General features: G+C 47.2%; 2 protein-coding genes across 6 annotated transcripts in view; both read left to right on the forward strand.

The window, feature by feature from the left end:
• Positions 1-1,083: 1,083 nt before the first annotated feature.
• The window catches only part of LOC116995320 (elongation of very long chain fatty acids protein 4-like), a 41,156-nt gene continuing 18,730 nt past the window's right edge, over positions 1,084-23,509 (forward strand). The window contains exons 1-8 of one of the 5 annotated variants that reach the window (XM_033057939.2): positions 1,086-1,758; positions 2,229-2,974; positions 4,784-4,971; positions 6,123-6,203; positions 6,947-7,006; positions 8,090-8,204; positions 9,126-9,253; positions 10,121-11,959. In XM_033057939.2, coding sequence (XP_032913830.1) covers positions 2,917-2,974; positions 4,784-4,971; positions 6,123-6,203; positions 6,947-7,006; positions 8,090-8,204; positions 9,126-9,253; positions 10,121-10,291 — 801 coding nt within the window. In that variant the 5' untranslated portion in view covers positions 1,086-1,758; positions 2,229-2,916 and the 3' untranslated portion in view covers positions 10,292-11,959. Of the gene's footprint in view, positions 2,975-4,783; positions 4,972-6,122; positions 6,204-6,946; positions 7,007-8,089; positions 8,205-9,125; positions 9,254-10,120; positions 11,960-23,509 lie in introns of those variants that run through there. The other 4 variants (XM_033057938.2, XM_033057940.2, XR_004417704.1 and 1 more) reach the window with 4 other exon arrangements.
• Positions 17,268-19,341, forward strand: LOC116995319 (potassium voltage-gated channel subfamily A member 5-like). Its single transcript, XM_033057937.1, has one exon. It carries the CDS (start codon positions 17,268-17,270, stop codon positions 19,167-19,169), a length of 1,902 nt encoding a protein of 633 aa, XP_032913828.1. The 3' UTR covers positions 19,170-19,341.

Consider the following 23,509-nt stretch of genomic DNA (forward strand, 5'->3'; position numbering starts at 1 on the left):
ACACACCCCCACGTATTTCCCTGTCTCATTAAAAAAGGTGAATGTGACTCCCCCAGGGACACAGGCTGGATCTGAGGGGTGACTCCAGCTGAGTTCTCCCTGCTGTGAGTGAGTGAGTGAGTGAGTGAGTGAGTGAGTGAGTGAGTGAGTGAGTGAGTGAGTGAGTGAGTGAGTGAGTGAATAAATGAGTGAGTGAGTGAGTGAGTGAGTGAGTGAGTGAGTGAGTGAGTGAGTGAGTGAATAAATGAGTGACTTAGTGAATGAGTGAGTGAATGAGTGAGTGAGTGAGTGAGTGAGTGAGTGAGTGAGTGAGTGAGTGAATAAATGAGTGAGTGAGTGAGTGAGTGAGTGAGTGAGTGAGTGAGTGAGTGAGTGAGTGAATAAATGAGTGACTTAGTGAATGAGTGAGTGAATGAGTGAGTGAGTGAGTGAGTGAGTGAGTGAGTGAGTGAGTGAGTGAGTGAGTGAGTGAATAAATGAGTGACTTAGTGAATGAGTGAGTGAATGAGTGAGTGAGTGAGTGAGTGAGTGAGTGAGTGAGTGAGTGAATAAATGAGTGAGTGAGTGAGTGAGTGAGTGAGTGAGTGAGTGAGTGAATAAATGAGTGACTTAGTGAATGAGTGAGTGAATGAGTGAGTGAGTGAGTGAGTGAGTGAGTGAGTGAGTGAGTGAGTGAGTGAGTGAATGAGTGAGTGAGTGAGTGAGTGAGTGAGTGAGTGAATAAATGAGTGAGTGAGTGAGTGAGTGAGTGAGTGAGTGAGTGAGTGAGTGAGTGAATGAGAGAGTGAGTGAGTGAATGAGTGAGTGAGTGAGTGAGTGAGTGAGTGAGTGAGTGAGTGAGTGAATAAATGAGTGAGTGAGTGAGTGAGTGAGTGAATGAGTGAGTGAGTGAGTGAGTGAGTGAGTGAGTGAGTGAATAAATGAGTGAGTGAGTGAGTGAGTGAGTGAATGAGTGAGTGAGTGAGTGAGTGAGTGAGTGAGTGAGTGAGTGAGTGAGTGAGTGAGTGAATAAATGAGTGAGTGAGTGAGTGAGTGAGTGAATGAGTGAGTGAGTGAGTGAGTGAGTGAGTGAGTGAGTGAGTGAGTGAGTGAGTGAGTGAGTGAGTGACTGAGTGACTGAGTGACTGAGTGAGTGTTCCCACTGTTCTCTGCCCCTCATTCGGTGGTCTGGACCTATTTGGAGCACACAAAAGACCTGCTGCCATCCCCTTGTGCTGGTCCGAAGGAGCGCTCCAAACAGACTGGTTCCCAGCCGTCATCCCTCGTCTTTTACCCATCTCCAAAGCTGTCCTGGCAAGTCCTGAAGAAACCTGCAGAAGAAATGCTGGCCCGGTTCCCACTTGGCCGCGCTCCCGAGCGTGGCACTAAAGGTCAGAGGTTCACTCCTGTGGAATCCCAGTCCTCTTGTGCACTGGTCTCCGTGTTCTTTCCAGCCCCCTAAGCTGATAAACGGCGTGGGGAGAGGCAGGACAGGGGGGAGGAGAATGTGATGTAACCTCTGACTGCGGCCAAGCCTCGCCACAAGCCCACGGTGCCTGCGGCTCGCCCCGGGGTTCTGGTGGCCGCCGCAGTTCGGGAGGCTGAAGAAGAAGGCGTGAAGATGCAGCAGGGCTGCGGGAGACCCTAGCGGGTGATGTACACAGCTCCCCGGTGAGAGGGAAGCCGAGGGCAGTGTGCAGCTCCCTGTGCTGCCGCTGCCCCTGCGCCGCCCCGGCTGGACACACCTGGAGCGCACCGGGATGCTCGGAGCCGGCTGCGGTGAGTCCGCTCCTCTCCTGCCCCTTCCCACGCTTGGGCAGGGAAGGGAGGGAAGGGGAGTGTTGGGGGGGGGGCATGTAACCGTGTGGAATCCCTGCTGGATTGACTCTGAGCCGGCTGATAATCGCCGACTAATCTGGGTGCTGGCAGAGCCCGCCCGGATTACAAGGGCGTGTGGCTCTGTGTCAGGATGGGTGTGACACTCTCAGGGGGCTCGGGCTTGGGTCACAGGAGCACCCCGAAAGGGGCTTGACAGCTAGGACTAACTGCAGGAGAGAAATTTGGGGGTGTCTGTCACCAGCACGGTGTTGGGCATGGATGTCACAGTCTGTGAGGAGACTTTGACTCCTTTTCTCCACGCCAGCAGGAGATGGAGCTGGGAGGGAGCTGGTCCTGTGTGTTTGCTGATGGACAGAACTGGAGCAGGTAGCTCAGGCTGTTGAAATTAACTGCAGAAAAGTGTTTTCTAGGAGAACTTCCAAGTGCCATTGAAAACATCTCCCTGCTAAAGGAAAGAAGGGAAGAGGAGGATCACAGTAATTTGTATGAGTATTTTACTTTATACACTATATTACAGAGTCTATACAGATACAAAAAAATTAATGTATAAACTGGGGCCTCAGAAAACCAAACAACCAGCTCTGTTCACACCTCTGGAGCTGCAGCAGTGCTGAATGAATCCCTAGCTGCCTTCCAGCACTGGGAATACCCAATAATGCCTGCAGAAGGATGCAGTTATGACACCTGGTGTGAGTCCTCATGTGAATGTTGTGCCCACACTGCTTTAGGAAAAAATGCCACGTGACTGATTTTCCAGTGGTACTGGCAGTTCCCTCCTGGCTCTGGCAGATCACATGCAGCTGCTCAGAGCATTTTTTAGAGGTGAAACCTCCATGAAATACCAAAATCTGGAAATTAAATAATAAGTTATTTAGATTTATAAATAAATAAAATCTGGAAGTTAAGTAGCTAATCATTGCAGGTGGGTAGGGTGGGGTGTCTCTTTCTTCCTTTTTCAAAGGGGATTTTAATCCTGGTCTAAAAGTTAAATTTTTAGAATGCTAACTATTGTCCTTTCATTAGCTTAGTCCTGAGCCTTTGTCTAAAGACCCTCCCCATTCTAGACTCAGTCAGGTTAATTTCTTTCCAGAACTTGGGATGGCTTCAACTTGGCAGAAAACTCAGGAATTCTACAACTGGATTCTTGAAAGTGGAGGTAGGTAAGAGATGCTGTCTAAAATGGGAATTTCTGCATGAATAGCAGGATCATGAAAACCAAACCTAGAAGGAATGTAATCCTTATACTAGCCCACATTTCTTCACTAGGCAGATTTCCACTTTTCCTTCTCCATGATCACAAACTTCCCTTAAGTCTTGAAACATCCCATGAAACAACACCCTCCCACTGAATCACAGCAAGGAGTAAAGGATGGGGGATTTTCCATTGGGCTCTGACAAGACTACAAGCAATAAATACATGGGAGTGCATGGAATACTAAAGGAAGTGATTGTTTTTTATGCATATTGATGTGTCATGGGAAAGCTTAGTTGACTAAAGTGTTAATACTTTGGGGTTTAAACTCTGTGATGCCAGTAAAACCTGTTGTAAAATGAAATATTGGCAATAACCACTCCTCAGTGCTTGAGATTTGACACCTTGCAGTGAGGAGACATCAGATCTTCAGTATTTGGAGGCTCAGCTTGGTCCCAAAGGGCACTGATGTATCTCTGGATGTAAAGAAAAGCCACAAAACTCCATGAAGGTAGAACAGCAGGCTTGCACGATGGCTTTGGCAGCAGGAGGTCATAGACATAATGCTCAGTAAATGTTTCAGGACTTAAATTTCATAAGAGAATGTAAACTGGAATTCAGGACTTCTGACAAACTGCTAAATCCAGAAATGGAATATCAAAGAGCTCCTGACACAGCCCATAACAGCCACCATAAAGAACTGGGAGGTTTAGAAGGGTAAGGACTAACAGAGTTGTCCAGACTGTTATGGCATTTATAAAAAATGAAGGAATTTGACAAAGCACTGATCACACTGGGAACAAGAAAGGAAAGCATGAAGGGCACCTGGGATGTTTTTGATGATATAACATATCCTGGGTGACAGCAGGATTAGGAGGAGGTGGCATGACAGAAAATCTGTTGAGTTTCACCTTGCTGTAGGACTGAAGAGCTGTGTCAGCAGGGATAGGCGTTTTGGCATTTCCCAGTGAATTCATGCTTCTTAAGACAGCAGGTATAAAAATGAAGGAGTGGAGGATTTCAGATGTCCTTAGGATTGTAAGGAAATAACACCAGTGATTGAAACACTTTTATTATTTAACTGTAAAGATTTACACTCCTGAAGAGCCGCTGTTGCTTTGGCTGCTCCTGTGCCTCTCTGCACAGTCTGGGATCGCTCCTTTCACCCAGGGAGGGCTCCAGCTCATCCCAGGAAAGATCTGCCTTCCAGTACTGCAGTCCATACCCAAAACCTGGGCTAAAACATTTGTGCTAAAGCCTTTTGGCAGAGTCAGAGCAGAAGGATTGAGGTGTAGCTGTGCAAAGACACAGAGACACCAAAATTCTTTCTGCCAGCGAGCGCGCTGACAGGAAGTACAGTAATTACATGTATGTAAGCCGCACCCTTTTGACTAAAATTTTGGTCCCAACCCAGAAGTGTGGCTTATACTCCGGAGTGGCCAATATATGGATGAAGTTCAGAAATTTGCCAACCTGGAAGTGAGCCCACAGCAGTGCTGAGCCGAGCCTGCACGGCCCCAAGCTGAGCCAGTAAACCCCGCGATCTCGCGATTCTGTTACTAATTGGCAACTTTGTGAAAGTTGCACGCGGATCCTCGCTGTGGATGAAAGTGCAATTTATAATCCGGTGTGGTTTATATATGGACAAAGAACAAAATGTTGCCATTACCCAGAAGTGCGGCTTATAATCAGATGCGGCTTATAATCGTGAAATTACTATCCGCCCTGTGCCATGTGGAGGTGCCAGCTGTGACTGTGTGTTTTGCTTCCCAGATCCAAGGACAGACCCGTGGCCACTGGTCTACTCCCCAGTTCCTGTCACCCTGGTCTTCACCTCCTACCTCTTGTTGGTGGCACTGGGGCCGTCCTGCATGCGGCAGTGTCGGCAGCTGCAGCTGCGGGCTCTGCTGCTCACCTACAACCTGGCCATGGTGGCATTGTCCAGCTACATGTTCTACGAGGTGAGCAGGCAGCAGTGGCTCCTTTAAGCACCTGGGGAGGGTTTGAATTCCATAGACCCCACGTTCCAGCTTTTGCTGATGGATTCTCCTGAAGGGAGTGGGAGCTGGCTAGGACATGTCCCTGTTTTGCCACAAGAGGAGCAGTATTGTCCTGCTGTACTTGATTTCCTCCCATTTCTCAATCCTCCTGCCATTCATGAAATTAAAAAAGGATTTCATTCATCCTGAGTGAATGGATTGCAAGTTCAGAGCTCCCCATTAGGCACAGAGTGTGTGGAGGATGTGGAATGGCCTCATTTCACCTCCAGTCTGGCTGGTGATGGATCCATCTCTGAGGATGGGAACCACTGGTCTAGAGGAAGGTGTCCCTGCCCAAGGCAGAGGATGGGACTAGGTGATCTTTAAGCTCCCTTCCAACCCCTTAATATTCTACGATGTTCCAAAGTTGGCAGTTCTCTCCAGGTGTGCCAAGCACCTTCTGTCATCCTGCTGCTGAGAGTGTAAAGGACATTTTTTTCTGCTTGTTCTTAATGCATAAGCCTTTCCACAAGCCTGTCCTCCCTAGTTTATGTAGGCCACTGAAAACTCTTCGAGGGAACATGGCCAAATAGGTTTCAAAATCATTCTGATGCCAACAAATATGCCCTTTAATTCATGTCACGAGTGTTGCATTAACCCAAAATGCTTTTGCTTTTTTTGAACAAATGCTGCTCCATCTGAGGACAGGTGTGAAAATTTCTGTGTTTGATTGTTCAGTTATACTGGTTACTTGGTCCATTTTTTTTTGCTTCCCAGCGAACAGGCAAATGTAACCAACCAAAACAGAACAGCCTGTGATCTTTGCAAAGAGCAGAGTCTCTCAGAGAGGCTCAGAAGCCTGGAATTCACTATTCTTGTTGAATTGGTTTTGAGCCCTCCAGTGATTACACAAAGAGTTACAAATCTTCCTAGGCCAAATTTGGAGGTTTTTTTTAATATTCCAACCAGGATGTGAAGTATTTTGTTTTAGGTTTTTACTATTTGTTCATGGATTTTCTGTCTGTAACTACAATACTGAAACCCTATAACCTTAGCATTGATATGCCCATCTTTTTTGTAACAGATGGCATTGAACAGAAAATTGATTTCTATCTGCTTTTTGTTTGTTTCAGTTTCTGGTCACTTCAGTCTTGGCCAACTACAGCTACCTGTGCCAGCCAGTGGATTACAGCCGGAGTGAGCTGGGAATGAGGGTACAGTTCTGGAAAATGCTTGCCTTAGGCCCTGCCCTTCCATGGCTAGGCAGATTCTTTTGCACATAAATAGCAATTTGCATGGCTAAGAAGGCTTTGACTCCAGTTTGTTGTTGCCTGGAAATCTATTTCATTAAATTGTCTGCTTCAACAGTTGGTGCACTTTGCTTTAGTTCTCTAAAATTAATCATCTCAGCCAACCCAGCCATCTAAGTTTGCTCTTTGATCACTGCAGAGAGGATGATCTTAGCAGCTGAAGTATCAATATTGCAAATTACCTCTGAAATAGATGTGATTCTTTGCATGGATTATAAGGAATCTGGGTGATTGCTTCCCACAAGAAAACCAGTTTTTATGTCCTCTGCCTTGCATGACAGAAATCTTACTCAACACTTCTTTTAGCAGAGGGCTTTGGCTAAAACTATTCCATCACAGGGGGTTGGGTCCCACCAGCATCAGCTTTCCAAAAATGCTGCATGAGTTTTTTCTCTTTGAATTTGCAGTCACAGTGCCTTGCTTTGAACAGATGCCAGCATCATATTAACTTCTCAGTTTTTCAGAGTCTTGCCATCTGGACGAAAAATTAAAAAAAAAAATAAAATTAAAAAAAAAAAGCCAGAACAAAACACAAAAACCTTAATTTCCCCCTTGCTGCAGACTCCAGCTGGGCAGGGATACGGCGTGGTTGAAAACGTGTTGATTTTGGGTAAAGCTCTAACCTTGTGCTGCCTTGTGCTGCCCAGCAGATGGCAAGAGTGTGTTGGTGGTTCTTCTTCTCCAAAGTCATCGAGCTGCTGGATACGGTAAGGAGAGCTCAGCTCCTCAGCAGGAGCTGATATTTCCTTGTCAGAAAGGGGCAGAGTGCCAGAACTGATGTCCTGGCTTGATCCTGCATTGATTCCCTGCCTGTCTCCATCCCTTGGCTGCACACACTCCCTCTCCAGCACCCTTCCTGAGTGCTAAGGGAGAGGCTTTAACCCTGCCTGATGCCAGGTGGGCCCCCAAAATTTCAGCTGCAAGTTCTGCTATTGCCTGGCTGACTGATGAACAGTGGGGCAGAAAAGGAGCTGCAAGTGGATGAGTCCTGGCATCTCTGCTGCCATGGATTATCTGGGAGCTGTGTGCTAAGGGTTTGTGTCCTGGGGGAATTGAAAGTCCTCTCTTTATAGCTCATCTTCAGGGCTCCTTCTGCACTGTAAATGAACTAAGTGACTGCACAAGACCTGCAGAATAAAGCTGTATCCTAGCCCAAAACTTCAGAACTCTTTGGGGTGTAAGTTGACAACCCAGCAAAATGTGAATAAAAAGGTGGATCCTCCCTAGGCCTATTGCCAGGGGTTTGGCCAATCCCCTCTCTGTTTGCATCAACAACAAAAGCAGCTTTTTGCCAGTCCTGAGTGCCTGAAAAGCAGATTCACTTTTTGGTGTGTGTGTATGTGCATGTGCATGGTGAAATGCAGTGACCTGACACGCATTCATCTGGCAAAACCATTCTCTTTACTAATGCAAATTCCAGGAGGCTTTGGCCATTCAACACAGTGGTTTTTCTGTGGGTTATTTTCTGGTAGCAGTAAATATACAACCTGTGCCCTGAAAAGGAGGAGACCTAAGCAGCTGTGAATTGTATGGAAGCTCAGTCAGTCTCAGATGTGTCCTCTTTGGACTTTGGGCCCTGAATCCAGACATAAAAATATTTGTGGAAGAAATTCTGTCTTCCAGTTCCCCCTGTAACTTCAATTACATTTCACCAGTTTTTGTCAACAGCAGAGGAAATGAGTGAGTTTGGGAGATTCAGACTCATCATTAGCTAGCTTTATAACTTTTTACTGTGAAATTTTTGTCCAAGCACATTGATTCAAGGTTTTCCCTTTGCGGGCTTCTTTCAGGTTTTCTTAATTCTGCGCAAGAAACAGGAGCAGGTGACTTTTCTGCACGTGTACCATCATGGCTCTATGCTCTTCAACTGGTGGTCAGGAGTCAAATACGTGCCTGGAGGACAAGGTATGCTTGTAAGGAGTGCTGCTGCAAGAAAACCCTGTGTTTCTCGTGGCTTTTGGGGGCTGTGGAGGTAGCATTAACAGTGCAGATGGGCTGGCTGGCAGGTAGGAAATTCACCTCCTTCCAAAGGTGAGAAAAACCGTGTGCATTTCACATGATCCCATCTGCTCAGATCTGGGGGCTATTTAGGCTGCCACGTTCACTGCCTCACCCAGAATGAGAGTGTGCCATCAGAGTGGGTGCAAACAGTAAAAATAACATCCTACAGATGTCTATGTACATCTCCTCCCAGAGCACTGCTCCCTCACTCCCCATTCAGAGACCCTGGGGCAGCAGCCCAGGTTCTGGCTCTGTCTCCTGCTCTGGCTGTGCCTATTTCTGGGCTCTATCCAGAACACTGCCCCTTTTTGCTCAACTGCAAGAGAAGCATCTGGGTACTAAGCCACCCTAGGTGGGCCCTATACAAGATGCTGGGGCATTCTTTTTTTGGGAAGTCATTTTGGCTACATGGCCTTGACACCATGTTGGTGTGAGATGCTCAGGTCAGACAATCAAAGCCTCTCCTGTGCCTTTGAAGCCTTCTCTGTCTCTGAACACTTGATATAGGATGGATGTATTGTGGATGCCCCCACCCTGGCAGTGTTCAAGGCCAGATCAGATGAGGCTCTGGGCAATTCTGGTGGGAGATGTGTCCTGGGGGTTGGAGCTAATGGTCTTTAATGCCCCTTCCACCCAACCCACCCAATGATTCTGGCTGCTGAAGGAAGGCAGAAGCTGATGTGCCTCCAGGGCAGAGCCCGGGTGGAATGTTCATGCCCAGGAGTGGGTGTGATGTGTTTCAGAAGCATCACCATAGTGGCTGTGAGCCCTGTTAGCCTGGAATGGCTCGTGTGCCTTGTTCACCCTCACTTCTTCACTCCTCAGCCTTCTTTATTGGGATGCTCAACTCCTTTGTCCACATCTTCATGTATGGCTACTACGCCCTGGCCAGCCTGGGACCGCAGATGCGCCCGTACCTGTGGTGGAAGCGTTACCTGACCATCCTGCAGCTGGTAATGACTCCAGGGGCTCTTCCCTGCCCTCCATGGGGCAAGTTAAAGAGAAATCTGTGAATTTTATTATTTCTCTAGAAAATCCCTTTGGATTTTCTTTCCCTTGTCTCTGACAAAGTTACAAATCCAGCTAACCCTGTTTTTTCAAAGATCCAGCATAAATGCAACGGTCCAGACAAGGACAATGGTTGTAGGAGAGTTTTTTCTATTCAAAGAGAGGCTTTGCAAACCAAAAGTATGCAATTACAAGGGAAGAGGATATGTGTAAAACAGTGGTGCAGTGAAGGCTGCTCCAGAATCCTAACTTAGCCTGCAAAGCAAAGCAGAACAAGAAAGCATTGCATAAAATAAAAAGGTACTTATAATGTAAATTGTAGAACAGGGAAAGAAATATTTAATAGAACAACATTTAATAGAACCCATTGCTTCAGTGCATTGAGACAGGTGACTTAGTAAAATACAAAAAAAAAAAATTATTTAATGTTTAAATGAATAAGGGTGGTATCTATAGTTCCTCTTTGCAAACTAAAATACAAAACAAAATAATTAGGGTATAATAACTGGGGAAGAGTAATCTCCCACCTTTAGTCTCCATATCCCAACATCTCAGTTGCTGCACTATGACAGAGAGATGGGCCAAGGGCAGGAGAGGCTGGGTTGGTTAAACCTCCAAGTTGGATGGGCATCTTTCCTGGTTGGGAAAACACTGCTGGGCTTGAAAGGCAGGTTCCCAGGGATGTCAGGAGAGGCAAGCCAGTGACCCTCGGGGTTGAGGACACTGCTGGGATGTTGTGATAGCTGTGATGGTCTCCATGGCCAAGATGAGGTGTCCCTAATCTGGCTGCTTCTTTTTTCCACCTCTTCCAGTGCCAGTTTGTGGCCGTTGCTGCTCATTCTTCCTACAACCTCTTCACAGAGTGCCCATTCCCTGATGGCTTCAACACTGCAGTCTTCCTCTACAGCCTCAGCCTCCTGGCTCTCTTCCTACACTTCTACTACAGGACCTACATTAGGGGAAAGAGGGAAAAGCTGGCTTAAAGGAGATCAGAGGGCACGGAGAGCAGAGTCTGAGGAACGTGCGTGTTCTCTGCTGCTTGTGATGCACTTTCAGGAAGAAAATGTGTCTGGGGAGTGTGTGTGAGGATCATGTCTTGCCTTCAAATATCCCAGGTTAGGGAGAAGAAAGGAATGATGTAAACTCAGGGATTAAGGAACTGAGGAGCACACTTAATTAAGCTGAGACCAAGCTAAGCCAAGCAGTCACCAGCAGAGCAAGCCTTGGGACATTTGCAAGATAAGGTCTCCTTCCCTTCCATCTTTAACTCAGTGTCCAAGGTCTAGCAGCCAGCTAGAGCTCCCTGCCTCATTCCTTAGGCTGTAGAGGGTTTCTTTACATCCACAAAACTATCTCAGCCTGTAGATCAGGCAGGGTCATGTGCCTCCAGCCTGGAAATCAATGTCCAGGTAGCAGCAGCAGCCAGGAATCCACACTCAGCTGTACACTGCATCCTACCCTGCCCTGCTAAGGGAGCTCCTACTAGGTGCTCCTGATGGTTTAACTTCATATCAGGAACATCAGCAAGGAAACTGGACATTAGGTTGTCTGGCTGGGCAAGTGTCTTCATTGCCCTGGAGCTAAAAAAGGCATTATTAGAACTTTCACCCTAATAAGAAATGAGTGCAGTAAGAGTCACCATGTCCCATTTTCTGGAATGTTTGTTTCCCTTTGGTTGCTCTCACACCAATAGAGGATTTTAATGCATAAAGATACTTGGTATTACTCCTTATAGATGCCATAATTGAACTAGAAAGAATAGATTGCTGTTCCCTATTCATAACTTATTTTCTTCAATTTGTTATTATTTTTAATACTGTTATTTTAAAATTTTGCTTCTTGTCAAACCTAAAGAGTTTAACACCACTGTAAGCAACCACCTTTACTACCTAATTGTATAAGAATTAATACAAAATGTATAAAATCAATTCATTGGGTAGTGCAAAGCTGCATAGTCCCATTGATTTTAAGACATCACTCACTGGCTTCTTTTTTTGCTCCTAAATCAATTACAACTAGAATTTGGCATTTACATTCATCTTCAGGCTGTTAAATACTGTTAAAGTTTCGATATAGTAATGCTTTGAAAATCCTAATTAAACTACAAAGTGGTAATTATTGATTGAATCCTTCTCAGTTGATTAAAACAGGTATTACAGAGCAGTGGTATTTTGTGAAATACAAAGGATGGAATTAGTGACATGGTGCATTGCTATTGCTGAGCCAAATCCACCTCAAATATAAAGAAGTCCAACTCTGGGATTGTCCAGGGGACTAGAGCTAGCCTGAACCGAGCAAATGGATGTACCCCAAAAGGCCTGGAGTCCAGTGGCTATAAAAAATAAATTCAACCTGTTCCTCACTGCTCTGTGTTTATACCCCAAGCCTTTCCTTCAGCCCTTCCACACACATGTGGAAGATAAAACAATATCCTGCCATTCCTCACCCTCCTCCCCTGCACACACAGCCACAAAGGACTTGTTCACACTGTCACAAGGACACATCATAAATGTCCTTCCTTTGATTTGAGCAGCCTCTCTTCTGATTGTCACTGGTAAGAATGAGAGTCACTGCATCTGTGCTAGCTGGTTTTCTTCCTGTCAAATATTTTCCCATGCTAATTAATAAAGAAATAGTGACACTTTTGCATACTGGAGTTCTACTTCTCTCAGAATGTTAACTAGCAAATCCCTGGGTGGGTCTTTCATTCCTCCCTTTGTTTGGAAAGACAGGAAAAGGGGATCTGGTGTGTATCTAACATATTCATGGGGAGGGTTTGAAGAGTCCAGAGCCTGAAGACTCAGATCAAGGAAAGCTGTTTCATTACTCCTGTGCACTTAATGATTCATTTACGGCCCTCTCCTGCTTACACCATCAGTACATTTGGCCCTCTAGTTTTGTGGTAGAGCATTTCTTGCAGTTGGCTAAATTACTTGTGCTCACCACAAAGCAATCTAATGCTCTTTTTCCTACACGAGTAGGTTTCAACCTCAGTTTCCCTTTAATGTTTTCAGAATGTAGTAACTAAGTCCTCTCGTAATTTTCTACCAGAATAAGCATCATGCATTTTGATTTTCTTTGGTCAATGACTGCTTAAAAATTAGAAATGAGCACGAAATCTGAATGAGATCACTCAATGCTTTTTCAATCTTAAAATATATGAATTTGTAAACACACCATTAAGCTTCTTTTAAGGGAGCCTGCGCAGCTTAATTTGTGTCTGTGAGTGACAGAGCAGTGGATTCTGGAGTGTCACTGGCCATGTAGGTGGTAACAAAACATGAAAGTACAAATCTGTCGCCTGACAGCTTGAAGTGACTGATCACCTAAATCAGACACTGCTGTCACCATTTGTTCTAGACATGAAACCTTTGATTTATTCCTGTTCCTCTTCCTCACAGCCTCGTCTTGAATGAGTAAGAGCTTTTTGTTGGTGTGACTTTGATGGCATAGGATGGAAATTGAGTGTTTTCAGTTGACTGATAAGGAAGATTTGAGTTTTGAGAAACACCACGTTTTTCATACAGGAACAGACACTGGCATGGAGCACAGCTGTTACAGAAGCATTGATGCAAGCAAAATTCACTTGTGAGGGCATTTGCACTGGCAGTGAAGGAAAAAACAGCAGTGGTATAGCTGAGTGGCTCATTCAGTTTGCACTTGCTTGTCTTCGTTCTCCTGTTTTAAAATTGGGTTACCCCAGTTGGAACTGTCCACCTGGGCCACCCTGTTGTGACAGAAAAACCCCTGAGAGTACAGCTATGTGCTCCTGGAATTTAACAGAGAATAAAGGCACCAAATGGGACTTCCCCTCTAAAATCAAGTCCCTGGAAATTAAAGATTACCCAAAGCACTGGAAGGCAAAAGGGAGGGAAATTATAAATTGCAAGCTTGGATGGATCATGCTGTTTGGTAGAGTCCAAAGCTTTGAGGATGAATTGGAAATACCCTGTCACAGCTGGATTTGTGACAAACCTCTGGGCCAAATGCTGCTTCTCCCAATATCAGGGACAAAGGCTGCAGACTGCTCTGAAAGGAGGCTGGCACAGCTCCTGCGTGGAAAACAACACACTCAGCTCCACAGCTGTGCTTGCTGGGAGCAGGCTGAGTGTTATTCAATCTCTACAGATGACTTTTGAGGGCACGGCGGTGTGCAAGTCCCCCTTGTAAAATGTGGGTCATTAGATGTCTGTAGAGCAGTTTACATGAACAAGATGTAAAGCACAGTGTAAGTAGGCTGCTGAAATGAATAAGCTTGATATCTGGTAGTGCTCAGCATCTTTCCTGCTGTTCCAGTCAATGTAAATTATGGATGTTCTGATCAAATTACTTTTGAATTAACCAGACCATTTACTCAGTGCTGACTTTCTCTCTGAAGATAAATGAAAGGGATTCTCGTTTTAATCAAAACAAAATACAGAAAAGAAAATCAATTACTATTTAATGTTTTTTCCATCCCTGTGCGATGGAAAGTTTCCAGAGGAACTTAGGCTTAAAATTGCAAAGCAATATAAAATGCAGGGACATGGTTGGGTTTCAGCTATTGGATTTTTTATGTACTATCAGAAAATATGTCTGTGTTTTTAGGTTTTTTTAAAAGGCAGAAGAATTACTCTAAGCAATTAAACAAGCAAAAGCAGAATACAGTATATTGCTTCATCAAAAAAATAAAAATCTGTTGATACAGATGTAAACCACCTAGAAGCCAAACATTTAAAAAGATCAGCCAGCTCTATATTTAGAACAGTGTGAATGTGCTGAATTCATTAATGAATAGCTTCGTGGATTAGGGCTTGATAGATGGAGTGCTCCCATCCAGATGTTTACTGTGATTTGTCAATGGCCTGGTGCTTAATCCTCCTGGACAGGAAATACAAGCCTTTCCTCTGGGGTCTCCCCTGGGGACTGTGGCAGTGCCTCTCTCTGCCCTGAACCATCTCAACCCGGGATCGGGCTGCCGAGGAATTAACCAAGTGGCCGAGGCACGGATTTGCCTTTAACCCTTTCGGTTTCCTCTCAGCTTCAGGTGATTTCCTCACCATCTGCCGCAACCGCGCTATTTAGTCAACACATGGAGAGGAAAAAGGGAGTCACTGTACCCATAGAAAGGGAGTCCCATCAGCACTGAGGAGGAGGAGGGCTGTGGGCAGCCTCGGGAGCTTGGTGTGCCTCTCTCACCTCTCAGCACCGCGGTTTTATTTTTGTGATGCTGCCACGCCCCGCCAGTGACAGGGATGGCCCAAGAGTAGCATTTGTGAGAAGGCTGATGTCCCCAAGGTGTCCTTGGGCAGGGTCCCCGAGGGTGTAGAGTGTGCATGTGTGTTTGGGGGTGGGCAGGTGAATGCAGCCCATCCCCAGGGCTCATTTCTCAGTGTGTGGGACCTCTCCATGCGATGGGTCTTCCACCTGCTGTGGGACACGGAAGGACAGCTCCAGCAGCCACACCTGCTGTGGGATGGCACAGCGGGAGCTGCAGGGAATGCTAGGGTTTGTTGTGGATGTGCTGGAGTGTAAAGGACTGATTTTTCTGTGCTCAGAGTAGAAAATACTTCTGGCTAAATCACAAGTACGTGGACAAATAAATTCTTTCCAGGGAGTGCCTGGTTAAAACATTAGTAACATATCTCAGAACTGTTCTTCCCTAGTCTATATGTAATTGTTTTCTCTCTCCAAGTACCTTGGCTTTCTGTTGCTTTTCAAAAGGGTCTTTACATTGAGATGAAAAAATGAAGGTTATTAAATAAAAAATGTCCTTTAAAATTACCTGCTTGGAGTAGATGTTCCTTCCCCTTTAACATCATCCTCCCACTTTCTCTTGTGCCTTTTCTCAGCTCTTCTTTTGTACCCAGACATACAAACACCGCAACAGATTCTCAGACCTTTTAAAGCTGCAAAGAAACTAGCTACAGGTTACTCAAATGCTGTACAAGCAGATGCATTTTTCAGATCTATCAATTAAAAATGTACATTTTCTTCATAGGGTTTTCTGCAAGTCTTTCTTCCAGGTGAATTTGGGCAAGTCTTTCTTTGCACTTTAGCATAATCCCATCTGCCTTCAAATTCAGGATATGAACACTGCAACTTGATACTTAGAAAGGCTAGAAACTTGAACTAGAACTTGAATTTGGCATGGTCCCTCTCAGGCATCCCCTGCTATTGATGAAGAAATGGAAGAATAGATGCAACCATCTGAGAGGCAGCAAGTTACTGCTCCTCTGTACACTTCTTTCTGCTCCTCTGTGCACTTCTTTCTGCTCTGTGTGGTGCCCACCATCACAGATGTCTGAGAATGTTTTCTCCTGAAATAAATGTGTTATTCCTGAGGCAATATTTGGAGGGAGAATGCCTGGCACGACAGGAGCTGACAGAATAGGAAAACCAGAATAGCTTTCGAGTGTGCAAGCCTTTCCTTGTTGGGGTGCACAGGTGTGTCTGTGGCGTGTCTGTGTTTAACGTGGGCTTTGCTAGTCCCAAAGCATTTTATCCCACATTTTGCAGGTTTAATATATTATCCCATTAAATAACTGTAAATCAAAGGACTGTTATTTTCAAAGGAGAACTTATCTTCTACATAATTTTGCTTCTAGAAATTACTTGTGTGAGTAAAGCTGTCCTTTATTTCACTGGCATGGTGCCAAAACAGGTTGGCAATTCTGTGCTCAGTTTTCAGAGATAAAATGCAAGCCACCACTTACAGAAAGTGTTTAATACAATTACGGTTTTCTATTTATGCTTTTAATATCTTTGGGCATATTTCATATACAGAGGTAATGTTTTAAATTAAGGGAAAGCCACTAGTCACGGTGAATCTAGGTGAAGTGTTTGATGGAGCTGTGAGTAGTAACATAAGGATTTAGGAAAAAATGTCACTGTGATGCCAACCAGAAGGCAAAATGGTCACACTCAATTTTGTTAGAAAACCAGAAACTCCACAAGACTGGAGTGGTGTACGATTCATACACACACACATATTTAGTGCATTTCCCTGCAGACCTTGAATAGAATGGATGAGTCCATGGCTTGAATATAGAAAGTAAGATCTTAGCATCGATACTTTTACTGGATTGTAATTGAAGTCATTGTCTAAAGCTGCTTGCTTCTCTCTAACAAAATGTGCTTCTACTGGAACGTTTGGATGCGGGTTTAGGAATGCATCAACGGGAAAGTGTTTGAGAATGTTAACATGAAAGCAGCATGACAGAAATGTCGTTTGTTGGCTTGGGAAGCACCTTTTGGAGTCGCACAAATTCAGCGAGAAACTCGAGGGAGCGGGAGTAGGGAGAGCAAACGCAAAGCGGAAAAAAAAAAAAAAATACCCAATCCCTTCCTTTGTTCTTATTCCGCTGGGGAATGGGGAGGGGGGGGACACACGCCAAGAGGCGACAGGAATCTCCGGGGCTTTCCGTTCCGATTTTCACTAGAGGTGAGCGGGGCTTCGCTGCCAGAAGCGCTCGCTGCGCGCAATCCCTTTAGCGAGCAAATCCCGGCGCGGGGGCCGCTCCGTAATCCCCGGCGCGGCTGCAGCTCTGTGCCCCCGGCCCCGAGGGCAGCCCCAGCCCCCGGCTCCAGCCGCAGCTCCGCACACCTGCGGGCATCCCCACGGCCGGGCCCCGCTGCCCGAGCATCCCCTGGGCGGGGCGGGGCGGGGCGGGGCGCGGGGGGATGCGGCATCCCGGCTCCCGGGGGATGCTGCCGCTGCCTGCGCGGGGGCGCGGAGCAGGAGGGATCCTCTTTGACGTCAAGCGACCATAATATAATGATGGCTCGTTCATATCCGGGTCCCCGGGCGGCTCCCCCGGGCCGCGCTCGGCCGCGCTCGGCGGCGCAGTGAGGGGAGGCGGGTCGGGCAGGGCAGGGCAGGGCAGCGCGGCCGCCCGGAGGTGGCCAGCGGAGCGGCGAGCGCAGCATGCCCGCCGCCTCAGACGCGCCTGCCTGCCGCCGCCGCCGCCGCTGCTGCCCATGGAGATCGCGCTGGTGACTCTGGAGAACGGCGGCACCACGGCCATCGCGGGCGCCGACGATGCCGCGGCCGCCGGCGGCCGGGCGCGCTGGCGGGGCAACTTGCTGCACCTCGCCGGCTCGCCGCAGCTGAGCGACGGCAAGGAGAGCTCCCCGCCGGCCCCGCCGCCCGCGGGGGACGAGCAGCGGGAGCGGCCCCCGCCGGGTCCCCGCGCGGCAGGAGCAGCAGGAGCAGCGGGAGCAGCAGCAGCAGCGGGCGGCCCCGAGGAGCGGCCGGCGCAGCCCCGCGCAGCCCCCGCGCCGCCGCCGCGGCCGCCGCCCCGCGCCCCGCGGCCCGCGGCAGAGATGGGCCCGCCCGAGGAGGGGGGACACCGCCGGGGCATGGCCATGGCGGCCGCGGGCGACGACGAGGAGGAGGCGGCGGCGGCCAACCCGGGCGCCATGCACCACCAGCGGGTGCTGATCAACATCTCGGGGCTGCGCTTCGAGACGCAGCTGGGCACCCTCAACCAGTTCCCCGACACGCTGCTGGGGGACCCCGACAAGCGCATCCGCTACTTCGACCCGCTCCGCAACGAGTACTTCTTCGACCGCAACCGGCCCAGCTTCGACGGCATCCTCTACTTCTACCAGTCCGGGGGCAAACTCCGCCGGCCCGTCAATGTCTCCATCGACGTGTTCGCCGACGAGATCCGCTTCTACCAGCTGGGTGAGGAGGCCATGGAGCGCTTTCGGGAGGACGAGGGCTTCATCAAAGAGGAGGAGAAGCCCCTGCCCCGCAATGAGTTCCAGCGGCAGGTCTGGCTCATCTTTGAGTACCCCGAGAGCTCCAGCTCAGCCCGGGCCATCGCCATCGTCTCCGTGCTGGTCATCCTCATCTCCATCATCACCTTCTGCCTGGAGACCCTCCCCGAGTTCAGGGACGAGAGGGAGATGCCCGTACCCCTGCCCCCACAAGGCGGAGGTTTGAATGGCACGCCCGGGGACTCCCCACCCATGCAGCCTCCGAGCAGCCTGGCTGACCCCTTCTTCATCATCGAGACCACCTGTGTGATCTGGTTCACCTTCGAGCTCCTTGTGCGCTTCTTCGCCTGCCCCAGCAAGCCCGAGTTCTCCCGCAACATCATGAACATCATCGACATCGTGGCCATCATCCCCTACTTCATCACCCTGGGCACCGAGCTGGCCCATGAGCAGCAGCAGCCCGGGGCTGGCAGTAGCAATGGGGGTGGGGGCCAGCAGCAAGCCATGTCCCTGGCCATCCTCAGAGTCATCCGCCTGGTCAGAGTCTTCAGGATCTTCAAGCTCTCCAGGCACTCCAAGGGGCTGCAGATCTTGGGACAGACTTTGAAAGCCAGCATGAGGGAGCTGGGCCTCCTCATCTTCTTCCTCTTCATCGGGGTGATCCTCTTCTCCAGTGCTGTCTACTTTGCTGAGGCCGATGACCCCGAGTCTCATTTCTCCAGCATCCCTGATGCTTTCTGGTGGGCAGTGGTAACCATGACTACTGTGGGCTATGGGGACATGAGACCTGTCACTGTGGGGGGCAAAATCGTAGGCTCCTTGTGTGCCATCGCTGGTGTGCTCACCATTGCCCTACCTGTCCCTGTCATCGTGTCCAACTTCAACTACTTCTACCACCGAGAGACTGACCACGAAGAGCAGGGTATCCTCAAAGATGAACACAGTAGTGCTCAGGGCAGCACTGCGGGGGGAGAAGTGAAGAGAAGACCCAGTAAAAACTCTCTGGACAAATCTGTTGTGCACTTGGAAAACAGTGAGGAGTTCAACAGTGGCACCAGCTCCTTAGAGAAAGCCACTATCAAAGCGAAAAGTAACGTAGATCTCAGAAAATCCCTCTATGCTCTCTGTCTGGACACCAATAGGGAAACAGACCTGTGAGGAGAGGAGACAGTTAGAGTTCAGAAGGATTTTCTGGTGTCAGAAACTTGCTACTATAATTATTCTTTTAGTACCAATTAGTTTTTTAAGTCAGGCTGTATTTTATAAATTGATCACTGTCCTGAGCAGTCCTCCAGGAATACATGTTTTTATGTTCTTTTTCCATGGCACAAAGGGTCGCCTATTTTTAAAATAGACTAAGAATAAGCTACGCTCCATGATGCAGGAGCTGGTAAATTATGACAGTGAAAAATCTAATTTGTAGAAACTTATTTTAGCAAATGGTCATTGGTTTTGAATGGGTAATTTGTAACCAATTCAGTTGCTCCAAGTTTAGTATAAAGAACTGGGGGGATGTGTGTGTGGAGAATGAATGGATTGGGGATGGGAGGGGGGAGGATGAGGGGTTTTGTACTGTAGTTTCAAATTGAAATTATTCAAATATATTTTGTATCTGTATGACTGTATTTATGGTTGAAAGGAGATTTCTTATTCCTGTGAAATATATCATTAAAGCACTAGGAATATTAGCAGATCAGCACTTTCTGAGTTTTCCACTAGTGATCAGTACAGATCTGGTTATCTTGTATGTGAAGTGAATTTGGTGCTTTGAACCCTAGAGCAGAAAACTTCTGTTGTCATTGATATGTTAGTTTCTTGTGAGCCTTAAATTATTAAATATTGTAGATATACTTCTTTATAAATAATTTTATTAGTTACCTTCCTGTTTCAGAATTTCTACGTAATTCAGTCATGTGCTTACTGACCCCACTCAAAAAAAGTATGTGCAGCTTTTTTTTTTTTTTGTGATTTTACAGTTTTATACCTTTGTTATATTTTTGAGACTGAAAGGAAAAAAAAAAGCCCTGTCTGCTGTTACTGGTTTCAATCCAGTGCACAACAGATCAAAAGTGATCTGAACAGATTTTCAAGTGCACAACAGATCAAAACCGTGAGGGAGTGGATAGGCAGAATGAGAGAGTAGAATACTGAGTGCAATATCTGCGAAACTGATTTCACTGTACGATTCCTTGAGCGTGTGTATCATCACCTTTATGTATGCACACACCACTGGTGTACACAGTTCTCTGGGCTCTGTTACCTTACACCGGGAGTGGATGGCACTTCAGGAACCGAACGTGGCGTGCTGCTCGAATAACCGTGGCTTTTCTCTTGGACACGGATGGAAAGCACCATCTTCTCATCAAAACACACCCCTGATTTATTTTATTTCCAAACAAAACCTTCTCAGCGCTGGGATTTTACAGTTGAGGTGTTGTTGAGAGACGAGTGACACATTACCTTCATGGAGATCGCAGCTTGCTCCGAAGACCGACACAAAGTTGCTCCTTTAGCTCAAAGAGCTTTCTTACCATTTCTGTTGCAAAGGACATCTCTGTTTCCCCCTCCAACTTCTGTTGTACTGCTGAAGGATGTTCCATGCCTTTCCCACATCCTGTGGCACAGCAGGAGTAGCAGAGAAGGCTTGATTGTCAGCATTGCTCAAGGTTTGTTTCTAACACATTTTTAATATAAATAAGTGCTCAGTTGAGTTTGTGATTTATTCAAGTACCTCATCTATGTCCTGAGATAAACTGAGCTTTGCAGAGCAGGGCTGTGACATTCTCTTCCCCAGATCCAAGTGCTGCTTTCCTGTCCCCAACCGTGCTCTTTAATGATAATGCCCAAATGCATGATGATTTTTTCCTTCCTAGTCAGTAAAATAAGTGCCAAGCAAGTCATACTTTTCAGGAACAGAGTGCTCAGCCTAAAACCCAGGGCTGAGGGGAAGGAATTTGAATCTTATAATAGAGAGCAGCGTCTTTCACATTAATTTTAGGATTTTCATGTTGGTTTCTCGGGTGGTTTGCTTGTTTGTTTAGAAGTGGAATGAGGCTGTAATGTGCTGAGGAGCTGTCTGAAACACGAATGACAAGAAAAGTGCCCAGTGCAGCTGCACTCCAGACTCAGGGAGATCTCCAGCTTGCTTTGCTGGGAAGTGCAGAATCAGCTCTTTGGTGAGGCTGAATCTCAGATGAAACAAAGAAGTGGTGTAACTCCTCTGCACGTGCTGAGACCTGGGTCACTGACAGACTTGGAGTAAGGCTTTTTGCTCAAGACAAGTGCCTTGATTTGCTCTCGGTGATCACATCCATCTGACTCCCCTGAATAAGCACCAAACAATTGCAGTGATAAAGTTTTGGGGTGGTCTTTCTCTAACTATTCCCCCCACCTTCCTGACCACCAGCACCTTGTGTTGGATCGGGCTGTGGGCTCCTCAGAGCTGTGTCCACACGACCACTTGTTTGGAATCCTGTGTAAGGATTTCAGGGATCTGGATTACATCTCTGTAGTAATTGCAGCAGGCTGATGTAGGTGAAAGCAGATCAGGGCTGTGGGGTGTGGGTCGAGCTGGTCTTGGTGACCAGGCATGGTCTTCCTTTCACTGAACTGGTTCTCCCCTCGAGGAAGTTCAAGTGCTGCCTTCTCTTCCTGGAGCTGCCTGAGCTCACTCATCTGACAGGAAGTTAAATTCAGCCTTCTCTTTGAATATGTTGTGTTTTTCCATAACAAAACAACAAAACTTTCCAGTGGAAAGCAAACAAATAATTCTCAAAGTATGGTTAAATATATTTGCTTTGTTTGGGTTTCCAAACAGTTGATAAACACAGTTTAGGAAAATTTGGTTTTGACACCTTTATGAATAAATATATAATTTCTGTTGGCATATAGGACAGCAAATTTGCTTTCTAATGAGAGGTACTGCTGCCAAACACTGAGTAATGTGGCCAGGAGCACGGACACATGCCTAAACCAACACAATTTTCAGCAGGTCTTTTAGATGCATTGGTCTTAATGATTTTGAGGTTTGAGATCATGAGTTGGACTTGGATGTTCCTTGTGGGTCCCTTCCAGCTCGGGGTACCCTTTGATTCTCTGATGGTTATTTAAAGATGAGTTCCAAGCCAGGCTGAAGCCTTGGAGCCATTGGTTCCTCTTGGATTTTGGGGCAAATACATGGGTGCGTGGTACAGTCACATCATGTGCCAGTGCAAATTTGTGCTGCTAAAGAGTGTGAGAGTAAGAGAGAGCTGAATCCCTCCAAGAAGGCTCCTGGAAATGTGAGACAGGAAGAGAGGTTTCTCTTCCAGGCCCATCATAGGAAGGAAGTACGTCCTAACCACTGTTGATTTTATGTTAGCTGCCCTGGAGTGAACAGCAGGCTGGATCAGACCTCTGCCGTATCAAAAGCATCAAGATACCAGAGCTTAATGAATAGCAAATCATTGCAGACATCAAAAAACCCAAACAAACCCTGACAAACAACAAAGCAACACTTCTTTGTAAACTCTTTTGGCTGGGAGCTGCAACAGAGAAGCTCCCTCACCCCACACATGCTGTAGTTACTGATGGCTTGTCCTCTCACGTGGGACACTGCACTGAAATGCCTTCTTGGGGGTGCTGAAGTGAATGTTCATTTGGGTCACTGATAATGTAACTTTAGTTTGCTTAGCCTGGCCCCAAGGGGAGTCCACATTTCCCTTTTACTTTTCCATCATCCTAAAAAACAATAAAACAGTAGCAAGCAGTTATATAACACCATTCATCTACCAGAGCTCTGGGAACAATTGCACCATGCTCTGTGTACAGGCAGAGTGAAGAAAAGGCTGTGGAAGGGAGGACCAAGCCTTTCAAAGGGGGAGAGGGCTCAGAGAGGCACAAATAGAGAGATCTGAAATGTGGATCTCAGGGAAGAGAGATTCCTGCTGTGGGCTGCATGGCTCTGGGGGGCTCTGCAGGCAAGGCCAGCAGCTGTGCACCATGACCCATCTGGTGGGGTCACTGAACACAGAGGGAACTTAATGCTGCTCTGAGCAGCACAAAAGATCCCTCTTTTGTGTGCTCTTTCCATTTGTGCTCTGTAGGGAGAAGGTGGCACTCCTGCTGGCTGCTCCCTGCAGACACTGCTGGTCTGGTGGAGGTGGTGCTGGCAGGTCTGGCTCTTCTGAAACCTCTCACAGAATCACTGAAAGACCTCAAAGGTCAGCAAGTCCAACCTGTGGCTGATCAGCACTTTGTCAGCTGAGCCAGAGCACTGAGTGCCACATCCAGTTGCTTCTTGAACACCTTTGAGGATGGTGGCTCCACCACCTCCCTGGGCAGCTCACTCCAATGCCTGACAACCTCTTCTGTGAAGAAATTCTGCTTCCTGCTCAGTGCCAGTGAAGCTGAGGTCAAATGAGGAGAGCATTCAGTGGCATCTGATCCAGCCACTGAGCAAGATGCCATGGACAAGAGTGGAATTTGGCAGGGGCCTCAGGGTGGTTGCTGCCATATTT

Source organism: Catharus ustulatus, chromosome 4, assembly GCF_009819885.2.
Source record: "Catharus ustulatus isolate bCatUst1 chromosome 4, bCatUst1.pri.v2, whole genome shotgun sequence".
Classification (NCBI taxonomy): Eukaryota; Metazoa; Chordata; class Aves; order Passeriformes; family Turdidae; genus Catharus; species Catharus ustulatus.

What these genes read in the sequence shown, in the direction of transcription:
- LOC116995319 (XM_033057937.1), top strand. Translation starts at nt 17,268, where the DNA reads ATGGAGATCGCGCTGGTGACTCTGGAGAACGGCGGCACCACGGCCATC.